The sequence below is a fragment of the Macaca nemestrina genome, chromosome 5, assembly GCF_043159975.1.
Source record: "Macaca nemestrina isolate mMacNem1 chromosome 5, mMacNem.hap1, whole genome shotgun sequence".
In the NCBI taxonomy this organism is placed as follows: domain Eukaryota; kingdom Metazoa; phylum Chordata; class Mammalia; order Primates; family Cercopithecidae; genus Macaca; species Macaca nemestrina.
In genome coordinates this window covers 96,975,331-97,002,994 of record NC_092129.1, presented here as the reverse complement: position 1 = coordinate 97,002,994, position 27,664 = coordinate 96,975,331, and the positions used below count along the sequence as shown (strand labels likewise).

At 44.8% G+C, this 27,664-nt stretch overlaps 1 protein-coding gene across 3 annotated transcripts in view; it reads right to left on the bottom strand.

Moving 5' to 3' along the window:
• LOC105496426 (Ras related GTP binding D) overlaps positions 1–27,423 on the bottom strand; it is a 46,070-nt gene extending 18,647 nt beyond the window's left edge. The window contains exons 1-2 of one of the 3 annotated variants that reach the window (XM_011766837.3): positions 26,976–27,423; positions 4,909–5,204 (exon numbers count right to left, since the gene is read on the bottom strand). In XM_011766837.3, coding sequence (XP_011765139.1) covers positions 4,909–5,204; positions 26,976–27,123 — 444 coding nt within the window. In that variant the 5' untranslated portion in view covers positions 27,124–27,423. Of the gene's footprint in view, positions 1–4,908; positions 5,205–26,336; positions 26,615–26,975 lie in introns of those variants that run through there. The other 2 variants (XM_071096735.1, XM_071096736.1) reach the window with 2 other exon arrangements.
• Between the last annotated feature and the right edge of the window lie 241 nt (positions 27,424–27,664).

Sequence of the window (27,664 nt, the reverse complement as noted above, 5' to 3'; positions counted from 1 at the left end):
ACTAAAGTGACAGCACTTCAGTGGTTGCCTGGGGCTCAGCGTTTCAGGGCACCACCTGAGAAAGGGCACAAGGGAAGCTTTGGGGTGGTGGAAATATTCTATATCTTGAAGGAGAGGTGGTTACATGGTGTACACATTTGTCAAACCTGTGGAACTGTACGCTTAAAATGAGTGCATTTTATTGCATGTAAATTACACCTCAAGAAAAGTGTTACTGCTGTCTTTAACTGAGGACGGGAGTTAAGGGAACATGTCTGTGAGCAAAACTACCCAATGTCAAGAGAGCATCACATCTCCAAAGATTGGAAATTGCTACTCTAACCTCCCTGCCAAGCATATAAAATGGTCTCATTACCAACTAACTGATAAAGAAGCATGTAGCTATAAGGACTAAAAAGAAGAAAATACTTGGTTGGTTAGAACAGAGGGATTGCAGGTGATTTTTCCCATTGTTTATTACTTTCTATGACAAATAAACATTGATGTGAAATACACTGCATAGTTTCTACTCTGAAATTAGATCTGGGGATTATGGGCAGGTCACAAACACCAGCACAGGTCAAGAAGAAACTCTCTTTTGGGTCCACAGGCACATGTGCGAGGGCTTCAGGAGATATGGCGCTTTCTGCAGGCTGGGGAGCAGGGCTGGGGTGTCACCACAGATCACGGGAACCACTCTTGCTTTCATTCTTTTTTATTTCATGACATTCTCTGAGGACACATTTTCTCCTTGGGGATATATTTATCTGGCAATCCTGTGACTGTAAGGAATTCATGAACAAAAAAATAAAAATATGAGGTGTGAGACCAAAATAGCACTGCTTAGAAATAAAGGAAAGGGGCTGGGTGTGGTGGCTCATGCCTGTAATCCCAGCACTTTGGGAGGCTGGGCAGGTGGATCATAAGGTCAAGAGAATGAGACCATCCTGGCCAACACTGTGAAACCCTGTCTCTACTAAAAATATAAAACTTAGCTGGGTATGGTGGCTACTCAGGAGGCTGAGGCAGGAGAATCACTTGAACCTAGTTAGCGGAGGTTGCAGTGAGCCGAGATCGTGCCACTGCACTCCAGCCTGGCGACAGAGTGAGACTTCATCCAAAAAAAAAAGAAAGAAAGAAAGGAAAGGACACTCAAGTGCTGTGGAGACACTTCCCTAAAGTTTTGATTTTCCTGTCAGTGCTTCTAATCACATCCAATAAAAGTTCCTGCAAACATGATTTTTACACACTGCTTCCAACAGAAAAGTATACTAGGTTTTGAAACTGCTTATTTAATTATTCCTTATTTTAAATAAATTACAGCATTCAACAATGCTTTTCCTACTCTTTATTTTTATGTGTGTTTTTTTTTCTCTTTTTGAGACAGGGTCTTGCTCTGTCACCCAGGCTGGAGTGCAGTGGCACAATCATAGCTCATTGCAGCCTCAAACTTCTGGGCCTAAGTGGTCCTCCCACCTTGGCCTCCCAAAGTGTTCGGATTATAGACATGAGCCACTGTGCCCAGCCTCCTCTTTTTAAAAAGTATAACTTTAGGCCAGGCGCAGTGGCTCACACCTGTAATCCCAACACTTTGGGAAGCCGAGGTGGGTGGATCACAAGGTCAGAAGATTGAGACCATTCTGGCTAACACAGTGAATCCTCATCTCTATTAAAAATCAAAAAATTGGCCAGGCATGGTGGCAGGTGCCTGTAGTCCCAGCTAATCTGGAGGCTGAGGCAGGAAAATGGCAAGAACCCAGGAGGCAGAGCTTGCAGTGAGCTGAGATTATGCCACTGCACTCCAGCCTGGGCAACAGAGCAAGACTCCGTCTCAAAAACAAACAAAAAGTATAACCTTAAAAAATGAACTTCTCAAACATTCCTATATCTTTCTCTGCCCCACAAAAAACACCCAAGAGAAGAGCCAAGCATAGTAGCATGCATCTGTAGTCCCAGCTACCTGGGAGGTTGAAATAGGAGGATCACTTGAGCCCAGGAGTTTGAGGCTGTAGTGGGTTATAATCACACTTGTGAATAACCACTGTGCTCCAGCCTGGGCAACATAGTGAGACCTCGTCTGAGGAAGAAAAAAAAAAAAAAAACTAAAGAAACACAATTAAAATAAAAAAAACATTTACCAACCTAAATTGAAGGTCTGCCTTCAATTTAAAAATAGATGTACCTATTTTAGCCATATTATAACCATATTAGAAACACCTAAAAGAGATTACACTGTACATTTAAATTCCCATAAATGCAAATTGCTATGTAAGCACAACATGGTAATTAAGCAAGTACTTACTAACCCATTGTCTTGTAATGATGAGTCATCTGGTTGGAAATCTACTCACCCATGGGTAGGCCTACTACAGCTACCCAGTTCAACAACTACAGAAACAGCTGCTGCGTGACTTAGGGAGAAAAATGGAGCTTAGAAGAGAGAGATAAGCATGACATTCCTAGAGCCTCCCCTTCCCTACAGCAGCATGCACACACCCCATCCACTCCCCTCGAGCTCCAAGCTCCCTAATTTATGGTGCTGGCAGACCTGAGACAGTAAGGCAGGGGATACTGCCAAGACCACAGATGGGCCAGAAAACAGGTCAGTACAAGTGGGACAGTCAGAAAAGCAGCTGCTGACAGCAGGCCCTGGATGTGGTGCAGGTAACACATGTGTTTCTGGGTAGACCCATGGGAAGAGAGTAAACTGCTGATCACAGATCAGGCATTGGATTTGAAGTCTCCCTCCTCCACACCCCTACCAAAAAGGAAAGAAAGAACCCCTCTAACCATTGGCCATGCTCCCACAGCCATACACGTACACAAATGCAGCCACTTGGAACTGAGAGGCTTAGTTGAAAATTTTGTTATTACTATTAAACAGGCACCTAGTTGCTGAATGAACTTACGATCCTCTCAGGCATGGGGAGTCTACTCAGAGGATGGTTCTCGAGCATGGGCTCAGAATAGTATTATCAGGAATAATCTTTGTAACACTTCAGCCCTAACAGCTCTGGTGCTCCTAGAAGGGCCAGGTGTGCTTAGTGGGGCAATGCACACCCCAAGCTGGCCAACTTGTCTCAATGTGGGTCCACAGTTCCAGGGAAAGGGTACAACCTGAACCTCAGAGTTGGTTCAGTGCATGCAGAGAAAGGCTGATGCCATTTATTGCCCCCCAGCTGCAAAAGGGAGCCCTTGGGGAGCCTTCAGGCTGCGCCACGGGTCATGGGCATTTTCTAAGAGCCCAGACATGGAGAGTTTGGAAAGTACCAATGCCCCATCCTGCTGCACATCCCCTTCCTAAAATGTATCTGCCTGACACGCACCTGTGGTCCTACTGTCTCCCTTTGCCTCCCCTTTACACCAACTCCAGCAGAAAAGCCCCAGGATATAAAAAACCCAGGGTGCCAAGGAGCCAATGAGGAATACTGGAAAAGGACCTGCTACAGGGATGACTCGCGACTGGGAATGGGGCTCTTCAAAGCATAGGGAACGGGTTCCCAATTCTTTGCTTCCAAAAAAGTGAAAGGAGAACCTACTCCGGAAGCCTGTTGATAAACTACTAAAAGTAATTTTTCACAATAGAAAACTGGGTGATTTAGGGGATATAACTTGGAAGGAATCTGAATAGCTAGACGAATGCTAGAATAAAACTCACCTCATATCCACCTACTTACTTATGTGAACAAAGTTTCTCAGTGCTTATAACTATATAAACAAAAAACAAAAATAGAACTGATGCCAAATATTGTCTTATTCAAGCATGGATACATGAACTGGAAAAAATATCAAACATCCATCTTCTTAAGAGGGATATTTATCTCAAATTTTACTTTTTATATTTAATAATCATCTATAAAATACATAATATAATTATATTGTCTTAAGCAATAATTATAATAATTTGTTTCAGGGTCGGGCTCAGTGGCTCACGGCTGTAATCCCAGCACTTTGGGAGGCCAAGGCGGGTGGATCATGAGGCCAGGAGTTCAAGACCAGTCTGGACAACACGGTGAAACCCCGTCTCTACTAAAAATACAAAAATTAGCTGGGTGTGGTGGCACGCACCTGTAATCCCAGCTACTCGGGAGGCTGAGTCACGAGAATTGCTTGAACCCAGGAGGCAGAGGTTGCAGTGAGCTGAGATATCACGCCACTGCACTCCAGCCTGGTGACAGAGTGAGACTCTATCTCAAAATAATAATAATAATTTGTTTCAGAAGAAAAATGTTCACACCTAGAACTTTATCTTCATAGGAAATAATAAGCAGTTGAAAATGTAAATTGATAGGCCGGGAGCGGTGGCTCAAGCCTGTAATCCCAGCACTTTGGGAGGCCGAGGCGGGCGGATCACAAGGTCAGGAGATCGAGACCACAGTGAAACCCCGTCTCTACTAAAAATACAAAAAATTAGCCGGGCGAGGTGGCGGGCGCCTATAGTCCCAGCTACTCGGGAGGCTGAGGCAGGAGAATGGCGGGAACCCGGGAGGCGGAGCTTGCAGTGAGCCGAGATCGCGCCACTGCACTCCAGCCTGGGCAACAGCGTGAGACTCCGTCTCAAAAAAAAAAAAAAAAAAGAAAATGTAAATTGATATACATGTTTTTGTTGCAGAGAACCTGTGATCTTTTGTAGATGTTGACCAAGGGTACCACAGTGGGGATGACATATTTGGCCTGAATGGGCCCCTCCATCAGTGAGGTTTCCTAGGTCTATGATTGGCTGAAGTGTCAATTGTTACCTGATGCTCAATGGGTTGATTGTTGGTCACGGATGGAGCATTTTATCTTTGGAAAAGTCTGAGAGCCCTGACCAAAAAACACTTGTTTGGTAGAAAGGTCTATTCCAGAGTTTAAAAACCAAACCAAAAACATGGCATGGGGTGGAGGGGACCGGCCAGGCCATCATACCCCTGAGACTCTGAGCTTTACCTGTGAGTCAATGACAAATATCAGTGCTCCTGTTCCCCGGAAGATCATCTCATAGTCAAACGTAGGGTCAAAAAAGTCAATCTGTCCTGGGAAGTCCCAAATCTGAAAATTGACAAAGGAGCTGTTGGAAACATCTTCCCGGCATATCTTGTTAGTGCTCTCCAAGAACAGTGTTTCGTTGGGAGACATTTTGTGAAAGACAACTTTCTGAATAGATGACTTGCCGCTTCTCCTCAGGCCCATGAGCAGGATTCTCGGCTTCACTTCAGTGCTGAAGGGGTCGCTGAAGTCCAGAACTGGAGAAACCACAAAATGAGAATGAAGGTGAGACGCTTTCACAGCGGTTAATTAGAGGAGTTTCACTTCCACCTCAAATGTGATTTATGATTCACAGATGATGCCACTCTTCCAAAGAGAGTGCTAACGGCATCCCTCCACGTAAACCCCAAGTCTTGCTGACTTCAGAGCCTGAACACTTAACCACTGGTCTATACTTCCCACCAGGCAAAAGGGACAGCTTTTGCTAAGTGCAAAACACTCAACAATGCAGTCTCGCCACTTCTCACACCGTCCCAGGGGCCAGACACCAACATAATGCCACATCACAAGCAGGGACTCAGCAGCGCGAAGAGAGATTTATTTCCCGGAGCAGACTGTCTGTGGAAAGAATCCAGGTCTGAGCATTCAGGAGCCATATTGTTCTCTGAGAAGTCATCACTAAAGAGATGCTTGGTGACATGAGTTATGCCTCTCTCAGTCACCCTCCTCTGGCTAGTAGTCTCCCAAGCCACGGAGGCCTGGAAAGTGCCTTGGACTAGATGTCGCAGGTTTGGACTGTGTTACACAGCCGAAGCAAAGTCTGTGAGAGGCAGACATCTCTCAGGCCCACCCTGGTTCGGGGCCCCCATCCAGTAAGGTAGCTACTAGCCTAATACAGCTATTTAAATTAAAATTGATTAAAATTAGCAATTCAAATTCTCCTCCTATGAGGTTTCTAGAGAAGCCAAGTTCATAGACACAGAATGTTTTCAGGGCTCGGGGGAAAAGAGGAATGGGGAGTTCTATGTTTAATGGGTATGTAGCTTCAGGTGGGGGAATATAAGAACATTCTGGAGATAGATGGTGGTGAGGGGTGCATAACATTCACATTGTTATGTGCCCCCACCACCAAAAATGGTTAAAACTGTAAATGTTATGATGTGATATATATTTTATCACAATAAAAATTTGGGGTTTCCTCAGTTTCATCATGGCTAGTACTCAACAGCCACATCCAGCAAGTGGCTAACATACGGGACAGCACAGACACAGAACAGCAGTCCCCAGCCTTTTTGGCACCTGGGACCAGTTTCATGGAAAACAATTTTTCCAGGGACCAGTGGGGGTGGCGGGGTGGTTTCAGGATGATTCAAGCAGGTTACATTTATTATGTACTTTATTTCTATTATTATTGCATTGTCCTATATAATGAAATAACTCTCAAGTCACCATAATGTAGAATCAATGGAAGCCCCGAACTTGTTTTCCTGCAACTAGACAGTCCCATGTGGGGGTGATGGGAGACGATGACAGATCATCAGGCATTGGATTCTCACAAGGAGCATGCAACCTAGATCCCTCACATGTGCAGTTCACAACAGGGTTTGCACTCCTATGAGAATCTAATGCCACTGCCGATCCCTTGAGCCCAGGAGGTTGAGGGTTGAGCCAAGGAGGTCGAGGCTGCAGTGAGCTGAGATCACACCTCTGCACTCTAGCCTAGGTGACAAAGTGAGACCAGCTCAAAAACAAACAAACAAAAAAATACGCAGAATTTAACAGTGGTGACAATTGCACACCTTTGTGAATATACTAAAATCCACTGAGCTCTGTACTTTAAAAGAGCAAATACTATGGTATATAAAGTATATCTCAATTTTTTTAAAGGTTTCATGAATACACAAAAATAAAAAACCCAGTATGAAACTCAAAGAAGGATCAAGAAAAGAAACCAACGTCTTAAGAAAAAAAAAGGAGCAGTGGCTCATGCCTATAATGCCAGCACTTTGGAAGGCTGAGGTGGGAGGCTCACCTGAGGCCAAGAGTTCGAGACCAGTCTGGGCAGCATAGAGAGACCTCTGACTGTTTAAAAAAAAGGTTTTTTTAATTGGCTGGGAATGGTGACATGCAGCTGTCATCCCAGTCACTAGGGAGGCTAAACTGGGAGGATCCCTTAAGCCCAGGAGTTCAAGGCTGCCATGAGCTTTGATTGCACTACTGCACTCCAGCCTAGACAACACTGCAAAACCCGTCTCAAAAAAAAAAAAAAAAAAAAGAATATAAACAAATATAGAGATGTATATATATTAAATTATTTTCCTAAATGTCTTATTTCCTTCTTAACTGTACCTCATTATGTCTTTCTTTTTCTCTGGTCTAACCTAATCCAATACAGACTGAAAAGTAACCAACAATTTTTCCCCCAAAATTCTACAATTGTCTAAAACACATGTTAATACTTGATAATATCTTAGTAAATTTAATTTACTATATATAATACTTTGATGTTTGAATTCAATAGGTGTAGGCAAACATACATATTTCAGATAAAACAATGACTGAATAAAGAAAAATTAAGTAGGTACAGATGTGCATAGACATTACTCCACTATAAGCAACTCCTCAGCCCTACCTTATCCACCCATACTTTTCCAGTTCAACTGAATCCAATTCAACACATTGCTGATGACATACAATGTAGGCAGTAATGTGGAAGTAAATGACCCAAAATGTAACCAGCTTTCTTCTTCATCAGTGATTATATGCTACCCAGTCACAGTACTGCCATTACAAGTCAATCTTAGCAAGAACAGGGCATGAACTGAAAATGAAACAGGACTTCAAGTTTAAAAATATCAGACAGATAATATGTTCATCTTCCCTTCCCATACTAAATTCCTAAAAATAATAGAAATGGTATGCATAATAAACAAATAGGTGGACAATGAAACATGGATAGCTAAGTTTGAAACAAAAAGGAGAACTCAAAATTGACAACCAGGAAATCCTTAAGAAACACAAAGATCAGACTGAAGAGGGAATCTACAGTCCTTGACTATGAATGGCAGAGTTCTGCTGTAGAGTGTAGAACTGATGGAATCCCACCATAGGAAAGATTATGAAGACAAGCAACAGAGTCATTATTTGGAGAATAACAGTGAAAACAGCCAAGCAGATAAACTCTGTGCACCACGGCCCACTCACCTAAACTTACCCTACACACACTAGGATATCTTCCAGGTGAAAGCAGTAAATGGAGGAGGTTGGGCATGAGAAGGAAGTCAGTGCCCTCAGTGCTAGTGATGCCCAGAAGGACAAGGAAGCATCCCCACTACTGCCCTAAAAGTCCTCTCACCTCCCCTAACTCTCACTACAATGTGTGGAATAGAGCACTATCAGAGGTGGACACAGTACCATCTTCCCTCCAACATTTCCTTGAACATCAAATATTCGAGTAATGCCAAGATCATGGAAGACAATATAGACTCAACAAATGGAAGAATGTACACCTGAAGAAGCAGAGTTAATGACGGAATCAGAGCAAACTGTCAAGCTAAGTATACTTCAAATACTCAGAGATATGAGAAAATATGGCATTCATGAAACAAGAACAGACAGTTTCAGAGGAAGAGCAGTTATCAGACAGTTTCAGAGGAAGTGCAGTCATGAAAAAGGGGTATATAGATCTTGGCAATAAAAATGTATGCATTAAAAAGCAGAATAAACACAGATGAAGACGGAAATAGTGGACTGGCTAGTCAAAGTCTCTCAAGATGCAGTACAAAAGAATAGAGCCCTGGAAAGTATGAAATCAAAGTTAAAGTGGCATCAGGAATAAGATTCAGAAGAACCATTATTCTACCAAAGAAGTTCCAAAAGGAGAGAATGCAGAATATGAGGAGTAAGCAACATTTGACTAAATAATAGATAATCCTTTCCTATATTAACAAAAGATAAAACTCAAAATGAACAAACTCACAAAATAAAATGGAGAAACTTAAATAAAAACAAGCCCACACTTAAAAAAAAATCATAGTGTAACTTCAAAATATCAAGGATATCTATAGGAACAAAAAGAGAAGTGAAAAAAAATTAAAAAGCAAGGATAATAATAAAATCCTTAGAAGGGGGAAACGATTACCTATGAAAGAACTAGAAAGACATCAGATGCTTATCAACAACACAGATATGAGAAGACAACAGAATAGATCTTAAAAAGACAAAAGGAAAAAAAATCTGTGAACTCATTAATATACCAATCATATCATTTCTCAAATGTGACAGTGAAATAAAGACATTTTCAGATATTCAGGGACTCAGAAAGTTTATTGCCCACTTAATCCCTTTGAAAGAATTACTCAAGGATGTAACTCCTGAAAGAAAAATACACCCAAAATGCCATACAATGTAATCAGCAATGGAAAACAATGAATGGTAAAAGAGAGGTAAGTCAAAGAATGCTATGGTTGCTGCTAGAATAGCATAGTTAAGTATTTTTTTTTTAAGTTAAGGATAACCATTTCAAATATAAATATGTACCAAAATGCATTTTAAAACAATCCAGAAGGATACACAGCAAATGGCAAAGTGTAGGTAGAAGGAGAATTTAGGGGGATCATGAAAGGGAATTTGGTTTTAATTTTTAAAATGAGGCCGGGCGCGGTGGCTCAAGCCTGTAATCCCAGCACTTTGGGAGGCCGAGACGGGCGGATCACGAGGTCAGGAGTTCGAGACCATCCTGGCTAACATGGTGAAACCCCGTCTCTACTAAAAAATACAAAAAACTAGCCGGGCGAGGTGGCGGGCGCCTGTAGTCCCGGCTACTCGGGAGGCTGAGGCAGGAGAATGGCGTAAAAACCCGGGAGGCAGAGCTTGCAGTGAGCTGAGATCCGGCCACTGCACTCCAGCCTGGGCGACACAGCGAGACTCCGTCTCAAAAAAAAAAAAAAAAAAAAAAATTTTAAATGAAATATATTCACATATACAATTAAAATTGGTTTTGAAAAGGAAAGAAAAACAATTTTTAATGTCTAGGGAGTCATGAGGGACACTGAAATGGGAAGACGGCCAGGCCTGGTGGTGCACACTTGTAATCCCAGCACTTTGGGAGGCTGAGGTGGGAGGATCGCTTGAGCCCAAGAGTTTGAGACCAGCCTGGTCAACACAAAGAGACCCTGTCTCTACAAAAAATTTAAAAATTAGCCGGACATGGTGGTGGGCATCTGTAGTCACAGCTACTCGGAAGGCTGAGGTGGGAGGATCCCTTGAGCTCAAGAGATTGAGGCTGCAGTGAGCCATGATTGTGCCACTGCACTCCAGCCTGGGCAACAGTTAAGACCCTGTCTCAAAAAGAAAGAAAGAAACAATAATTTGTTGGACATGGTGACACATGCCTGTGGTCCCAGCTACTTGGGAGGCTGAGGCAGAAGGATTGCTTCAGCCCAGGGGTTTGAGATCAGCCTGTGTAATAGTAAGACCCCCAACTCTAAAAAACAGAAAGAAGGGAAAAGAAATAACAACTTAAATCTATAGAACTATAATCTGTCAATGAAAATAAGTAAATAAAACAAAATTTACAAAGTAAAAAGAGACAACAACTGACACACTGTTTTATGTTTTAATTTGCAAAGCTTGGACCTTTAAGTTTAATTCCAAAGAGGCACAAGTTCACTGAAAACCTTTCATATTCCCTTTCACTTTATTTGCCAAACACAAATGTTTCAAAACATAAAATACTCCTTAAATTGTGATCTCAACTCCACATTTCCTCTTTCAGCTGTGCTCTTAGAGTTTCTGTTTTATGCTTACAATAAATATGTGGGTTAATGGGCCCAAAGTAGTTGCTTGGTAAATGTTGGTTAGACAACAAGATATGTAAAACATGGTTCCCATCTTAGAGAAACTTAGAAATTCAGTCCAAACTATGAGTGTTGGTGTAAAGACAGACAAATAGATCACTGGAACAGACAGGGAAATAAACCCACACACACACAGACAACTGATTTTTCACCAATAGGTAAAGCCACTTCCATGAAGAAAGGACAGTCATTTTCACAAAATGACTGATGGACCAACTGTACATCCATATGCCAAAAAAAAAAAAATTTAAACTCACATCAACTCAAAATTGGTTGGCCTAACTGTAAGACCTAAAACTATGAAACTTCTGGGATAAAATATTTATGACTTTCCATTAGGGAAAATTTTCTTAGATATGACACCCTCCCCCAAAAATTGGTAAACTGGATTTTATTAAAATAAAACTTCAATACCCATGAAAACTAAAAAAATAAAATAAAAAGAAAGAAAAGCACAACAAATCCAAAACTGAAGAATCTGTTGGGACTTAAAAGAGAGCAGCAATTCTCAAAAAAGTAATAATCAAGTAAAAGAAAAACATCAAATGACATTGTTAAGTAATAAAGACAAGACAGAGGAGAAGAAAGTATCTGCAAATCGGCCGGGCGCCGTGGCTCAAGCCTGTAATCCCAGCACTTTGGGAGGCCGAGGCGGGCGGATCACAAGGTCAGGAGATCGAGACCACAGTGAAACCCCGTCTCTACTAAAAATACAAAAAATTAGCCGGGCGCGGTGGCGGGCGCCTGTAGTCCTAGCTACTCAGGAGGCTGAGGCAGGAGAATGGCGTGAACCCAGGAGGCGGAGCTTGCAGTGAGCCGAGATCGCGCCACTGCACTCCAGCCTGGGCAACAGCGTGAGACTCCGTCTCAAAAAAAAAAAAAAAAAAAAAAAAAAAAGAAAGTATCTGCAAATCATGTATCTGGGAAGGGACTTGTATGCAGAATATATGAAGAACTCTCAAAACTCATTAATAAGAAAACAAATGACCCAATTTTATTTTATGTATTTATTTATTTACTGAGACAGTCTTACTCTGTTGCCCAGGCTGGAGTGCAGTGGCTCAATCAGAGCTCACTGCAACCTCCACCCCTCAGGCTCAAGCGATCCTCCTGCCTCAGCCTCCAGAGGAGCTGGGACTACAGGCACGCCCCATCACACTGAGCTAATTTTTTGTAGAGACGGGGTTTCGCCATGTCTCCCAGACTGGTCTTGAACTCCTGGGCTCGAGCAACCCATCCACCTCAGCCTCCCAAAGTGCTGGGATTACAGGCGTGAGCCGCTGCACCCAACCAATGACCTAATTTTTTTTTGTTGTTTTTTGTTTTTTTGAGACGGAGTCTCGCTCTGTCACCTAGGCTGGAGTGCAGTGGCACAATCTTGGCTCACTGCAACCTCCACCTCCGGATTCAAGTGATTCTCCTGCCTCAGCCTCCCAAGTAGCTGGGATTACAGGCACGCACCACCATGCCCGGCTAATTTTGTATTTTCAGTAGAGACGGGGTTTCACCATGTTGGCCAGGTTGGTCTCGAACTCCTGACTTCAAGTGATCCACCCACCTTGGCCTCCCAAAGTGCTGGGATTATAGGCATGACCCACCACACCCGGCTGACCCAATTTTAAAAGTGAAACAAGCAAAAGATTTGAAGAGACAACTTGCCCAAGAAGATTTATGGAAGGTAAAAAAGCACAGGAAAAGATACTCAATACATCATTAATCATTATAAAATGTAAATCAAAACTATAATGAGATACTATTACATACCCACTAACATGGCTAAAATTAGGAAGACACAGAGTAACAAGTGTTGGCAAGGATGTGGAGGTACCAGAACTCTCATGCACTGCTGGTAGAAACGTAAAATGATACTGTTTTGGAAAGCAGTTTGGTGGTTTCTTAAGAAGTTGAACACACACCTATCTTATTATCCCTTCCATTCCACTGCTGAGTTTTTACCTAAGGGAAATGAAAGTTTTTGTCCATATAAAACATGTACACAAAGATTCATAATAACTTTATCTGTAATAGTCAAAAACTGGAAACAACCCAAATGTCCATCAGCAGGTGACTAGATACACAAATTGTGGTGCATCTCAGCAATAAAAAAAATAAACTATTGATACACATAACCTGGATGAATCTCTAATTATGCCAAATGAAAGAAACCATTACTCCTCTTTCATAAATTTCTTTTTAAAAATGTAAACTAATCTAATCCACAGCGGCAAATAGCATATCAGTGGTTACCTAAGAAATGGAAGAGGCAGGGCCGGGCACAGTGGCTTATACCTGTAATTCGAGCACTGTGGGAGGTCAAGGTGGGTGGATCACCTGAGGTCAGGAGTTCAAGACTAGCCTGGCCCACATGGCAAAACCCTGTCTCTACTAAATATATAAAAAATAGCTTGGCATGGTGGTGGGTGCCTGTAATCGCAGCTACTTGGGGGGCTGAGGCAGGAGAATCACTTGAACCCGGGAGGCGGAAGTTGCAGTGAGCTGAGATTGCGCCACTGCACTCCAGCCTGGGTGACAAGGGCAAAACTCCATCTCAAAAATTAAAAAAAAAAAAAAAGAAATGGAAGAGGCAGTAGGCAGTAAGGAAAGGTCAGAGAGAGGAAGAGGTATGGGAAAATGTTTGGAAGTGATGGATGTGTTCTTTATCTTCATTGTGCTGATGGTTTCACAGGTGCATACATATGTGAAAACGTATCAAATATGTGTTATTTTATGTCAATTAATTGTTGTAATTGACAGTTACAGTTGTTATTAAAAAAATGTAACCTCAGAGATAAGAACAGAAACCTTAACAGTTATAGTTGCTCTGCTATCACCTCCCAAACAGCAAGTGTTTAATCAATGCAAAGTAGAGGGAAATACTTGTGGGCCAAGGGAGAGACCCATTGGATCACACAGATTACGAATGCAGATTTAAAGTACTGCAGAATTTGGATGGGGTTGAGAGAAAGAGCGGGCAGGAGGTCCTCCAGAAGAGGGAAGTCCAAATGTGAGCAAAGGCACAATGCCTTGCATGGAACAGGAAAATATGCATGCAATGAGAACTCATGGCTATCGTGTATGAAGGTGCCTACAATGTGCCAGCCACTACTTTAGGCATTCTACATGCTTCATCCCATTCATGCTCCTTCAAGAACAGATACTACTGTCTCCATTTCACAGGTGAAGAAATTCTGGTTTTGGTGGAGTGTTCACCGAGAGCTCTCACCACCAGAGCCTTCACCACCAATCAGAGCCTTTACCACCAATCAATTCTCTATTTGTCACATTAAATACTAAACTCTACTTTAATTTGCATATCTTATGACTTAAAGTTTACAGGCTTAGAAAGGTCAAGTAACATTCAAACTGAGGACTGGCCCACTCACGGTCTATGCATTCTCTTTCTGCTGTGCAACACTGCACCCAATTAATGCAAGCAAAACTCCTCGTTAAATTATGTGCAAGTGCAAAAATATTGAAGTGTTTATAAATGCCTTTCTTCCCAATTTATACAGCTAGATATGGGCGTAGATTTTAATGTTTCTCCAGCACGGTCTGTAAGTCTCTATGTGGTATGATCATCCACGCTGATGACCTGTAGAAGTTGAATCTCCTCCTCCTGGGAGGGTGACGAAGTGACAGACACCACTGTGAAGCGGGGAAGGAGTATGCATGCATGTTTACATACACAGAAACGCTGGGGAACTAAATACACATACGGCTGCAACAACACATACAGCTGGAAGTATTTCCTTTTCCCTGCCTGCCAAATTCAAGCACGGGCCACCAACCATTAAACAGCTGAGAAAGGGTGGCCTGGATCAGCAAGAACACCATCAACTTTGCAGGGACTCCCTGGTTCCGAACAGATGCATTTTATTACATTCAGCTAGGGTGTATGGAAATACGCTGTGTAGGCTGGGTACAATGGCTCACGCCTATAATCCCAGCACTTTGAGAGGCCAAGGAGGGCAAATTTCTTGAACCCAGGAGTTCGAGAGCAGCCTAGGCAACATGGCAAAACCCTCTCTCTACTAAAAAATATATATATATTTTTAATTAGCAGGTTGTGGTGGCTCGTGCCTATAGTCCAGTTACTCAGGAGGCTGAGGTGGGAGGATCACCTGAGCCCAGAAGTCAAGGCTGCAGTAAGCTGTGATAATGCCATTGCACTCTGTACCACCATGCCCAGCTTTTTTTTTTTTTTTTTTTCTTTTTGTAGAGACAAAGTCTCCCTATGTTGCCCAGGCAGGTCTGGAAGTCCTAGGCTCAAGTGATCCTCCCACTTCAGCCTCCCAAAGTGCTGGGATTACAGGCATGAGCCACTGTTCCTGGTCTGGACTAGACATTTCTACAAACTTCACTGGCCCAGTGAGGGAGCATAAGTCTGTTCTACCCCTGAGGAATCTCGGGGAAGGAACCTGCCTAAGATCATATGACTGGTCATCTGAGTGCTCACCCAGAACCTTCACCACCATCTTTCTGTCTGTAACATTTAATACTAAACTGTAGTCTATTTGCATGTCTCATGAATTAAAATTTACAGGGGACCTTCTCCTTGAGGTGTTCTACAAAATGGCTTCATTCCAGCTGCTCTTCAAATATTTTATATCTGTGATTTCCAAACCTTAAGTCAGAACACATTAATCTTCATAAAATCAATTTGTGGGGATTAAACAGCAACAGCATTAAACAACGACAAAGACATTTAAAAAGAAAAAATCTAGAAAATATTGGAGCACATAGTATGGCATAAGAGTAAAAATACGGCTTAGTGAAACTTTCTTGGGTTTATTTACATGTATGTGGGTACTCGTTCAGAGTATAAACGTTTTTTACTGTGGGCCAGGGTAAAAAATATTGTAGGCCACAACTTTACATCAGGAAAGGTTTCTTACATGTCAGAAATGGACTGCTGACAAAAACCTTCCTTCTAATCTCCTCCCACCCTCTCAAGTATCTTCTCATAGAGCCCGGGTAGCTTAGCCCCAGTAAAGCGTCAATCTGAGGATCCAGGGTTCAACTACAGGCACTTAAAAAAAAAAAAAAATTCCGGCCGGGCGCGGTGGCTCAAGCCTGTAATCCCAGCACTTTGGGAGGCCGAGACGGGCGGATCACGAGGTCAGGAGATCGAGACCATCCTGGCTAACACGGTGAAACCCCGTCTCTACTAAAAAAATACAAAAAAAACTAGCCGGGCGAGGTGGCGAGTGCCTGTAGTCCCAGCTACTCGGGAGGCTGAGGCAGGAGAATGGCGTAAACCCGGGAGGCGGAGCTTGCAGTGAGCTGAGATCCGGCCACTGCACTCCAGCCTGGGTGACAGAGCGAGACTCCGTCTCAAAAAAAAAAAAAAAAAAAAAATTCCCTAGAATACAGCTCTGAGTTCCCCAAAGGGTCTCACTCTACAATAGGCGTGGTAGAGGCAGAGAGCTTATGCCAGTAAGGGAGGCACCTCAGCCTCTCAGCCTCCTGCAGAAGGCTGGGCTTTCTCCACCGACACCTCCCTAAGCATTAAGCTCTGTCTCAGGCTTCTAGGCAGGCAAAAGAGAATGAAAGATGACAGCCCCACTGAAAGGAGCAATCAGGGGACAAGTCTTTAAAAATCTGCTATGGGAGGGCTCCCCTTCAACCTACCCAGGAAGTTGCTGTAGTGAGATGAAATGTACAAGAGGGCAGTTTGTTCTCATTTCAGGAAGGTTCCCTGAACACTGGCCAAGCGTGAGGCAGGGCTGCAGATACAAAGAAAAACGATTCATCTCCCAGCAATCAGAGGGGAATACAGACATGAGAAACTGGCAATTACCATGCACAGCCAGCTAGGTGTTCTAGGCACTGAGAGAGGCTCCCTGGAGGAGTAGTATCTGAGTCTTAAAGAAGAGGAGGCATGGACCAGATGAATGAGGGAAACGTTGTTCCAGGAAGAGATTTGCAAGTTCAGGAAACTGGAGGTTAGGGAATGCAGTTTGAAGGCAAGATGAGGCAACACTGTCCAGGGGCTTCCCCACAGCATTTTTTTTTTTTTTTTTTTGAGACAGAGTCTTGCTCTATTGCCCAGGCTAGAGTGCTGTGGCATGATCTCAGCTCACTGCAACCTCTGCCTCCCGGGTTCAAGCGATTCTCCTACCTCAGTCTTCAGAGTAGCTAGGATTACAGGCGCCTGACACCACACTCAGCTAATTTTTATATTTTTAGTAGACAGGGTTTTCACCATGTTAACCAGGCTGGTCTCGAACTCCTGACCTCGGGTAATCCATCTGCCCCAGCCTCCCAAAGTGCTGGGATAACAGGTGTGAACCACCTTGCCCGGCCCCCCACAGCATTTAGAATAAAATCCAAATGCCTTCTTCTCCCCCTCACCCATGCCTGGTTCATCTTCTCCACTTGTTCCCTCTCCTCCAGCAACACTGGCCTTCCAGAAGGTTCCTCACCTCAGGGTCTCACCTTGCTCTTCCCCCCACCTAAAAGAGCTCCTTCTCCAGTTCAGCCCAGCTGCAATGTCACCCCCACTGCTAAATCAGGCACTATCACTTCCTGGGCCATAACCCTGTGCCTTTTTAATAGTCCTTATTACTATTAATAGTCCATCTTTAGTACGTTTGTCTTCCTGTTTGTTTACTTGTTTTTTGTTTGTCTCTCTCACATATGCACAGGCAAAATATAAGGTAGCACATGGCATGAGTTCAATACATATCTTTGAAGAAATTGGTTGATGGAGAGGTGACTGGCTAGCTCAGGAGTGTGATGCTGGGATGTTTGGATTTTACCCTAAAGCATTGAGGAAATCCTCAGAATTTTTTAGGGGGGAGTGGGGGGACAGAGTCTTGCTCTGTCGCCCAGGCTAGAGTGCAGTGGCGCAATCTTAGCTCACTGCAACCTCCACCTCCCAGGTTCAAGCAATTCTCCTGCCTCAGCCTCTCGAGTAGCTGGGATTACAGGCACGCACCAGCACGCCTGGCTAATTTTTGTATTTTTAGTAGAGACGAGGTTTCACCATGTTGGCCAGGGTGGTCTTGAACTCCTGACCTCATGATCCGCCAGCCTCCGCCTCCCAAAGTGCTGGGATTACAGGCGTGAGCCACCAAGCCCGGCCTGGAAATCACTAAGGATTTTAAGGGGAGATTAATGTGATTTACATTTCATTAAGTTCACTCCAGAAACACTCCCTTGTGGGAGCCAGGATGGAATTAGGAGGTTGTTCTAGAACATGAATGACAAAGAACTAAGGCACAGGCTGTGGAAACAGGCAGAAGAAACGGACTTGTGAGCTCAAATCCGTGTCACATTAGGCATGGGGGACAAAGGAGACAGAAGCCCTGGGTTCCTGACCTGGCAGCCCATTCACCAAGAAGGTTAGGGGGACGGAGCTGAAAAAGTATTTGAACTTGTTGAGTCTGAGGGGCTTGCTGGTCTGCAGCTTACGTTGGGAAAGGACCCAAGGCCTCAGAAGGGAGGTAAGAATGTGACAGGCTTGAAGCAGGGAATGGAGGCTGCTGAGCTAGCCCATGCCTGATGGTCCTTTTCCCCTGACCTCGTTGGGTGAAAGTGAGGGCATTATTTGAGGAGTTTTAGCCTTGGCCACAGCTCAAAAACTAACCCACTCCAACCTCTCATCAACCAGCGGTTGCCATTTACTGACTGCCTACATAGCACACAGTGTCATGTCTCAAGGTGGTAACACTCATCCTTTACAAATGTCAATGACGCCTCCCATGCAGGTACTCATCAATGGCCATGATGTTTCAGTCAAGCAGGCTGAGTAAGCTCTAGAGATCTGATATACAACAGGGAACCTACAATAGCATATTGTATGCTTAAAAACTTAAGGCAGATCTCATGTTAGGTGCTTTTACCATAATGACATTTTAAAAAACTGTCAAGACATAAAGTACCAATTCAAAGGTACTTAGGGAACATCCAGGCATTGAGAACCTTTATGTCTGTGGAATATTATAAGGCAACAAAGTGGTCTTTACCTGGGGATATATACATTATATATATAGCTCTGTGTGTGTGTGTGTATGGCCATGGATGATAACAGACTTCCTGATTGGTTTTCTTTTTCTTTTTCTTTTTTTCTTTTTTTGCGAGAGAGGGTCTCACTCTGTCACTCAGACTAGAATTCAGTGAGTGGCTCAATCACAGCTCACTGCAGCCTGAAACTCCTGGGCTCAAGTGATCCTCCTGCCTCAGCCTCCCAAGTAGCGAGGACACACCACCTCCACCACACCTGCCTAATTTTTTAATTTTTTAATTTTTTTCGGGGGGGGGGCGGTAGTTAGAAGCAGGGTCTCGCCATGTTGCCCAGGTTGGTCTTGAACACCTGGGCTCAAGCAATCCTCCCACCTTGGCATCCCAAAGTGTCCGGATTACAGGCATCAGCCACTGCGCCTGACAACTTCTTGATTTAAATCTTTATTCTCTATATTCAGAAAACATCAATGTGGCCTTTTGCCATTTTTCCCATATGGGTTATTACACACATACTTGAAGAATAAAAAACAGTTGCCATTTGAAGGGGTATTAGGTATTGGTAAGCAACTTCTGCCTTTCTATAAAATTTTAATATTATATTCCAAAGGGGGCTATATTCCTATTAGTCTAACATTTGGGCCCAATAGCCTGTGTAACACAAAGTACAGAAAAATATGAACACATGATTTTGCAGTTTGTAACTTAACAAAATTAAAATTGTTAAAACAAACTGAGGCCGCAGTGCTTACCCACAGCAAACACTCAATAGATGTTTGTTGAGATGATTACGTGAAAGTGACTGAGCAGAATTTGAGGCTAAATTAACTGAAGCTTTAAAAAGAAACTTCATGTCTGACTTTGGCCCAGATCAGCACTTGGAACTGGGCATCAAGAGGATCAGCTTTATGCCTAGGTGAAGGTTTATTTACTGTGGTCAGGGACACCAAATAGACCTCATATCTCCTACACTCGGTGCTATCAATACCCAGATTGCCCAAAGATCCCAGCCTTCAAACTGGACTGCTGTAGACCCCAGGAAATTCAATCACCCAAGGAACAGCACTATGGGAAGGGGTCATCAAATTGGGCCATATCAATCTTTAATACCTGAAGGCTAATCACTTAATCCGGAATTATCCAGTAACCAGCAGAGCCCTGTCAAAAACCAAGAGGACTTAGTAAATAGAAAAAGAAGGGAGAAAAAGGTGGATTAGTGCTTTGAGTACAACAGGGCTGCCTGGGGACCCCGCCTGACTGATCTGAGGGTTAGGAATGCTTACAACAAAGAAGAAATCAGGAAAATGGGAATTGAAAGCCAATATTCACCTCCTTACACAGCTCTTAAGGTTGGCCCTGCCATCCTAAGCTCGAGGGTCTCTCCAGGAAGAATGAGATATCATATGAAACGCACTTCACAAATTCTAGTGCATTATCCGAATGAGAACTATTATAATTAAGGAGAGTTCTCTGAGAGGTAACATCTTTGAACAGGCTCAAAACAGGAAAATAAACTATTTAATGCAAGAATTAAGATAACATAGTGGCGAAGTGATGGCAAGTGGAATGGCTGAAAAAGCACGGTGTTAGTGTCAGACTAGGGTTCAAGTCCCAGCTCTTCATCTACTAGCTATGTGACCCCATACATGTCCCCTTGCCCATGAGCCTTCATTTCCTCCTCTATCAGCATACACATGGACACGCACACAGGCACACAAGGACACATACACAGGCACAGAAACACACACACTCACTCCCCTTCCTTTTTTCCCACTCCAAGCCTAGGCAACAAGAGGGTCTTCAGTGGAATGTGACTATAGTAAGAGGCTCATTCAACCTTAAGGGAAAATTAGAATTTCTTTGCTATTAGTATTCTGTGGGATCAACAAAGGCTTAAGCCTCTATGTGCTTACGGTTTTAGGAAGAGGCCTCTGGTGTGTTTCTATTTGCAACTTTCTCTGTGGCTCCTTTAAATTTCTGGAGCTTATGTTGATCAATGGAACTACTTACACATTCAAGACCCAGGAGTTCAATAACAAATTCTAACCCAAGTGAGAATGAATCATATGAATAATAATACTACCACTAACAAGAGCTATGCAAAAATCATGAAGATTCACCGTCCATTTGATTAACTACTTAGCAGGGAAAATTAAATGCAAACAGAACACATATTTTTCAAAGGCATAAAGATTTTTGAAGGTGATTCTTTTATTTATGCATGAAAACTAAATCTTTATGAAATCCTCTCAAATCACACTGGCAGATAACTTAAAAACATGATAAATACCACATATGAATATTTCCTTAACATATGTATACAGTAGCAGTCCTAATGATAAGGGGAGTGCTGGGAAGGGAAGGGTGTGGTCCCTTTAAATGATTTGGAAGGGAGAAGGGAAGTGCCAGGTAGAGAGGAGGGCGTGGTCCCTGGCTAGGGCTGCACCCCGACAGGCCTAGGTGAGGTCAGGCATTTCCAGCCCAAATGTTGCAAGACCACCCTGGCCTGCCACATCCCCGTCCTGTGCCTATAAAAACCCAAGAGCCTAGCAAGGCAGACACAGAAGCAGCTGGACATCGAGAGGAGCACATCCGGGGAGGAACACACAAGCGGCTGGAAATCAAGAGGAGCGGATGGGTGGAAGAAGATTCAAGAGGCTAGACGTCGAGAGGACATTGGAAGCACACCAGGTTGGCCAGAGTAGTCAGAAAACAGGTGCCTGACTCCAGGGGAAAACCATCTCTCTTCTGGCTCCCCCATCTGCTGAGAGCTACTTCTACTCAATAAAGTCTTGCACTCATTCTCCAAGCCCAGGTGTGATCCGATTCTTCCGGTACTCCACGGCAAAAACCCAGGACACAGAAAGCACTCTGTCCTTGTGACAAGGTAGAGGGTCTGACTGAGCTGGTTAACACAAGCCCATAGACAGCAAAACTAAAAGAGCACCCTGTAACACATGCCCACTGGGGCTTCAGGAGCTGTAAACATCCACCCCTAGACACTGCCGTGGGGTTGGAACCCCATAGCCTGCCCATCTGTGTGCTCCCCTAGAGGTTTGAGGAGCGGAGCACTGAAGAATCACGCCAGACCCCCATCACACACCCTGCGAGGGGGACAAGGGAACTTTTCCCGTTTCACTAATATGTTCTGATTTACTAATGTGCCTTCTTACAAACTTTTTAACCATCACTTTGAGAGTGCACTAAGGTTGGCTTTATGCAGTCCTCTATTTTACACACTGAGAAACGGAGCCGAAGTCTTTCTCGGAGGACCACAAGAGGAGAAGGTCGACCAGCAAGCACCCTGGACCCTGTAGCCCAGAAGTGAAAAAACTTTTTGTCTTTTGAGTGTCACAGCAGAACTAGGAAAGGCCATTACAAGAGAGATCTAAGGCTATGGCACAGGAGGGAGAACAAAAATATTTTTTAAAAAAATAAAAGAATACCAAAAGAATAAAGGAGGTAGAGAAGAAAGAAAGAAGAGGCCTGGTGCGGTGGCTCATGCCTGTAATCCCAGCACTTTGGGAGGCCAAGGCAGGCAGATCACTTGAGGTCAGGAGTTCAAGACCAGCCTGGCCAAGATGGTGAAACCTCATCTCTACTAAAAATACAAAAGTTAGCTGGGTGTTGTGGTGGGCACCTGTAATCAATCCTACCTATTGGGGAGGCTGAGGCAGGAGAATCACATGTACCCAGAAGGTACAGGTTGCAGCGAGCTGAGATCGCGCCACTGCACTCCAGTGTGGGCAACAGAGTGAGGCTCCATCTCAAAAGAAGGAAAGAAAGAAGAAAATGAGCAGGAACGAAGTGGCTATGCTAAAAGTGAAACTGTCACTAGCATTTGCTATGGGCTGGGGGAGGACTGAATAACATGGGTGGTGAACTTGGGGCAGACTCGGTTATCTTTGAAAGACAAAAGATGATCTCTCAAACCCAAAGCCATCAGCTCTTATCCAGAACTTGTTGTTTGTTTCTGCCTCCTGTTTCCATTAGACTACCCTCTATCTAGTATTAAAATGGAAGAGATCACTAATAAAAGTAGAGAGTTAGTATTCTCTGATGCCCTGAATCACTGACACAGGTTTATAAAACGTCTGATATAAAAAGATACTCTCTAAATACAGGCATTCAAACAAGTATTTACCTAAAGTTTAACTTTGATCACATCATGTTAAACTATTCCATAGTTTCATCTGTTCCAACTCTTCCGTATTTCCAGGGCCAGAAGCAAATCCAAGAGACAAGCTGTGTCCAAAGCTGTAGTCAACCCAGCTCTTTTCCGATAAGGCAGAATTAGAAGAAAAGGGGCTTACATTTCAACACACTTGATCCTCTTCTAAACTTCGCTCACTTCTAGCCCATGATAGGGCAGTAGAAAAGTCCCCTGGTATCTCTGGGCCATGATTTCAGTATCAGTATAACCATTATCTCTACTTCCAAGGAACAATGAAAAGGTGAAGTCACTAATAATCTTTAAATATTTTAGGAAAAAGCCATGCAGTCATGCATGCCTATAATCCTAGCTACTTGGGAGGCTGAAGCAGGAGGATTGCTTGAGCCCACAAGTCCGAGACCAGCGTAGGCAACATAGAGAGACCCAGTCCCTTCCCCACAAAAAGCTGACATTAATGAACCAATGATTAATATATATGAATTGCTGGATTCACCCCATCTACATCCTTCAGGAAGGAAGACCCTGGATCTTTCATGCCTCCAGAAACCTACACACAGTCACTTCTTCAGACCCTAACGGTGTGCACAGGCTGCTATGAAGACAAAGACTAAACTTCACCGGACTGTGGGTGAACAGCTACGTTAAGCCAAGTTTCTCCTAAAAAATGGGAGGGGTTTTGGGGGGAAAACAATTTTACTTTCTGATTAAATATGATCTTGTAATTGCTTTCCTTGTTATTACAGTTTTTAAAGCACAGTGATTTATTAAAAGATTTAAAGTCCATGAATCTAAAAATCATCATTATTTTTGGTGCAATTGTTTTTAACGGCCTAACCATTGCCTCCCCTCTGGGAGTTTTATCTGGAGTGTGGGGATTGAAGGTGAGACTCACCTTACCTGTAATTAACTACCATGAAAGCAAGGTTGAGAGGTGCCCAAATCTGCCCTAACAGAACTAATGTGCCTGAGAACACTTTTGTTATTCATGAATAAAATATGGAGTGGAAGCCAGAGAAGTGCAATTTAAGTCTCACCTTAGTTGCCCTATGTTTTCAAACTTAGTACAATGTGGTAAAACTTACAAGGCGCACTCGGTTTAAAAATAAGATCAGAGGTTCCTTTATAAGTCCCACAGACTGAGGGAAATGAAAACTGCTTTACATAGCCACCTTCAGTCCGCTTCTCTTGCACAGCTCCTGATAAATTGCTTTGCAACTTAACTGGCAAGACTAGTTGGTCCCACATCCCACCCTCAGCCTCCCACCTGCCAGGGTAGATTTCTGAACTTAGTGGGAAAAGCCCCAGGTCTCCACTAAGTGCAGGCACTAAACCAAGCTAGGAAGGGGAAAGGGGAGAGGGGTCCATTACAGAAATGCTTTGCTAGTGGTTCAAAGTATATCTTTTCTCAGAATAGGTCCTTTTTTTTCCCTACATTCTACTTCTTAAGTTTGAGAGTAGGTAAATGTAAATTTTTTTTTTTTTTTGAGATGGAGTCTTGCTCTGTTGCCCAGGCTGGAGTGCAATGGCGCAATCTCGGCTCACTGCAACCTCGGCTCACTGCAACCTCCGCCTGCCAGGTTCAAGCAATTCACCTGCCTCAGCCTCCTGAGTAACTGGGATTACAGGCGCGCACCACCACGGCCGGCTAATTTTTTTTTGTTGTTGTTGTTGTTGTTGTTGTTTTTTTAAGTAGAGATGGGGTTTCACCGGTAAATGTAAATTTTACCAAAAATAAAACAAGATTATAATGCAACACGTGAATCAGCCTTTTGAAGCGCACAGGAAGGGAAGTCACAAATCCCAACCTCCCCCTCCCAAACCCCACTCCCCAGACCATATCAGCTGGCCTGACAGCCATCAGGAACAGTCCTCGCTGGAATTGCTGACTGAGGAGCCTGTCTGCCACTAGAGAGCAAATGTTCTGACAGAGATTCTGCATCAAGGCCTAAACCCGAAAGTCAAAGCCAAGAAAATTTGAAAAGAACAGAGGTCAAAATATAATGGAGGAAATCTGAGCAGACCACCTATCCACAGCAGGCCCAGGTGGACAGAAACCAGGCTTAAGCAAAGTTTGCCGAGCAAACATGTTGCTTTTCTCACAATATAAATACATTTAATCCTTTTATAGCAAGATCCCAAGCTGATCCCAAGAGCTCATTCAGAAGGATTTTATTATGCAAGTCACCAAAAATCAGTTACAGGCAAGTTTGCCTTTAGGTTAACAGCTAAGGAGCCTGGAAGTCTGGGCTCTGGGAAAGCCCTTTGTTCCGGGAATCCCGTCCCTCAAGCAGGGCTTTAATTTCACTTCAATTTCAAGTCCCCAAATCAAATTTTAAAAGTGCCCACTTAAAGAACTGCGGAATAAACGAGGGGTCCAGTACTTTTTCTGGACCCTCCAGGCCTCAGGACAGTATCAAATTACAGGGCTTTCCCTCCTGGATATGGCCCCTCCACCCCCCACTGTTTTTCTTTTTTAAAAAAAGAGAATCCCACACACACCCTACTGTGTCCACCATGTCAAATACCTTGCTAATACATCCCTATTCTGCATCTCTCTGGAGTCTTCTAAGAATCTGGGAGGAGCTAACAACGGAATTTGAATAATAATGAGGCGACTGAACAATTTAATTACGGAAGGTAGCTCTAGAGACTCCAATAAAAGGGCTGAAAGGCTTTATCTACAAAAATGTGGCCTGGTGCTCAACGGTAAGACCAATTACCGGGAGTGCAGAAGACAGAAAGCACAAAGGTGCACACATCAGTTTAAGCAAATGAGGAATCAGCACAAATCATCCAAGAGAGAAAACACTATGAAAAAGTGTTTTCATAGTGGGAAGGCTGCTTTCTCATCTACCAGGTGCAAGGCATAGTTAACTTTATTTCCTTTCTGATTCATTGAAAGTCGTGCCTGCCAGATGTAGAATACTGAAACTACCCTCGTGAGAAAAGCTTTGTATAGAGAATTTAAAATAAGTTCAGTGAATTCTCAATAAAAGTTCTTTAAAAATCAATAGTCACAAAGGTACTTGTATCTCTCACACGATTTCTTCAGTGTGAAACATTAAAGTTAGTTCCTTCTCTTGGATGCATACAAGTTTCACTAAGAATAACATCATGTTTAACAGTCGCTTTCTATTGACCTTTCCAAGTGACCTTACAATAAAGGAACTTTTGCTCACTTCTGAGGGAAACTAAAAAAAGTTTAACCTTTCTGGAATACCAAAAGGCTCTCAACTTCCTTAGACCTTAAGAAAACGCAGGAAGCCCCCACAAGCTGAACGATTGCTAAAACCCGCTTCTAGAACAGGAAAAAGAGTTTGCTTCAATGGCAAAGAATTCCCCCGCCGCGCGCTCCCTCCCGGGCAGGCACTGCCATGTCCAGGTGGTGATACCGAGAGCAGATAAGGTGTCCTGACAACGGTGTTTGCGTGGATCCCGGGAAACCTGCGGCCACTCGGCGACTCCCAGAACAGCTTGGCGAGCATCCCCCCGCCGCCCCGCGGGTCTCCCCAGCCAACACCTGGGTGGACCCCTCCTGCGGCGACGCGGGGCGAGACTGACACCCGCAGCTGCCGACGACCCTGCCAGTCACGCTGCCGCCGGCTGCCTTTTTTTAGCCACGACATCTGACCCTGGCTTCAACAGCACCGTTAAGGGAGAGAGGTCCCAGGACGCGCCCGTGGTCCCCTCCCCTCCCCAACCGCCAGACGCTGCGGAGAACTTGGGGTGAGGGGCGCGGGAGGCACCGGCTCTGAAAGGGGCAGAAGCGCGCGCTCCTCCGGCCCAGACGCTTCCTCCCTCCTTCCCCTTTTCCACCGATCCTGGTTGCCCCTCCGCCACCAGCACCGCGCTCCCTCATTTGGCAGCTCGAGGTCATGCTTCTGGCGTCCCTCCCCACCCCAACCCCTCAACTCCGCTCCCCTGGACCCCCTCCAAGTCTGTGACCAGCGCACTGCCGGGCTGGGGCGGGAAGATGCCAAGAGGAGGGAAGGGGCGCGAGCCGAGGACGCGGGGGGGTGGGGGGCGCTCACCTCCCTCCTCTGTGCCGCTGTCCGGATCCGCGTCCGAGGAGTCGGGCCCGTCTCCGTAGTCCGCTAGCCCCACCAGCTCATCCTCCTCCTCCTCCTCCTCCGCGTCGTCCTCGTCCTGCGGCTGCGGCTTCCCCAGCACCTGGCTCATCGCGCCCACCGGCTGGCCGGCCCGGGGACGGCGGGGGTCCCGGGGTGGGGGCCAAGCCTCCTAGCCGGCCGTCCGCAGCCTATTTCTGAAGCGGAGGTTTGTCTAGAGCTCGGCGGGGGCCGGCGGAAGCGGGGGCCGCGCGTCCCCCAGCGGGCGGCGCCCAGGTCCGGGTCCCGCGGTTCCCAGCGCGCCCGAAGCCCCCTCCCCCGCCCCGCCTGCCGGCGGAGGAGTCAGCCGGAGCGCGGCAGTTCCTCCCCGAGGAGAGAGAGAGAGAGACTGCGTGACCCGAGTCACCTGACACACACTGTCACACACTCACATACACACCCCGCACGGGCGCGCGCCCGCCCGGCCGCGGGCACCACTCGGCGGGGCGCTGGGCCGAGGACACACACGCACACGCACGAGGAGAGCAGGGAGGCGCGGGGCCCCTGCACCCTCCCAGACACTCACACGTAGACACACGCCCAGTACACGGGGCCCCCGGGACGCCGCGCCGTCACCCACCGCGGCTGCGCGCCAGGGGCCCCCACGCGCCGCT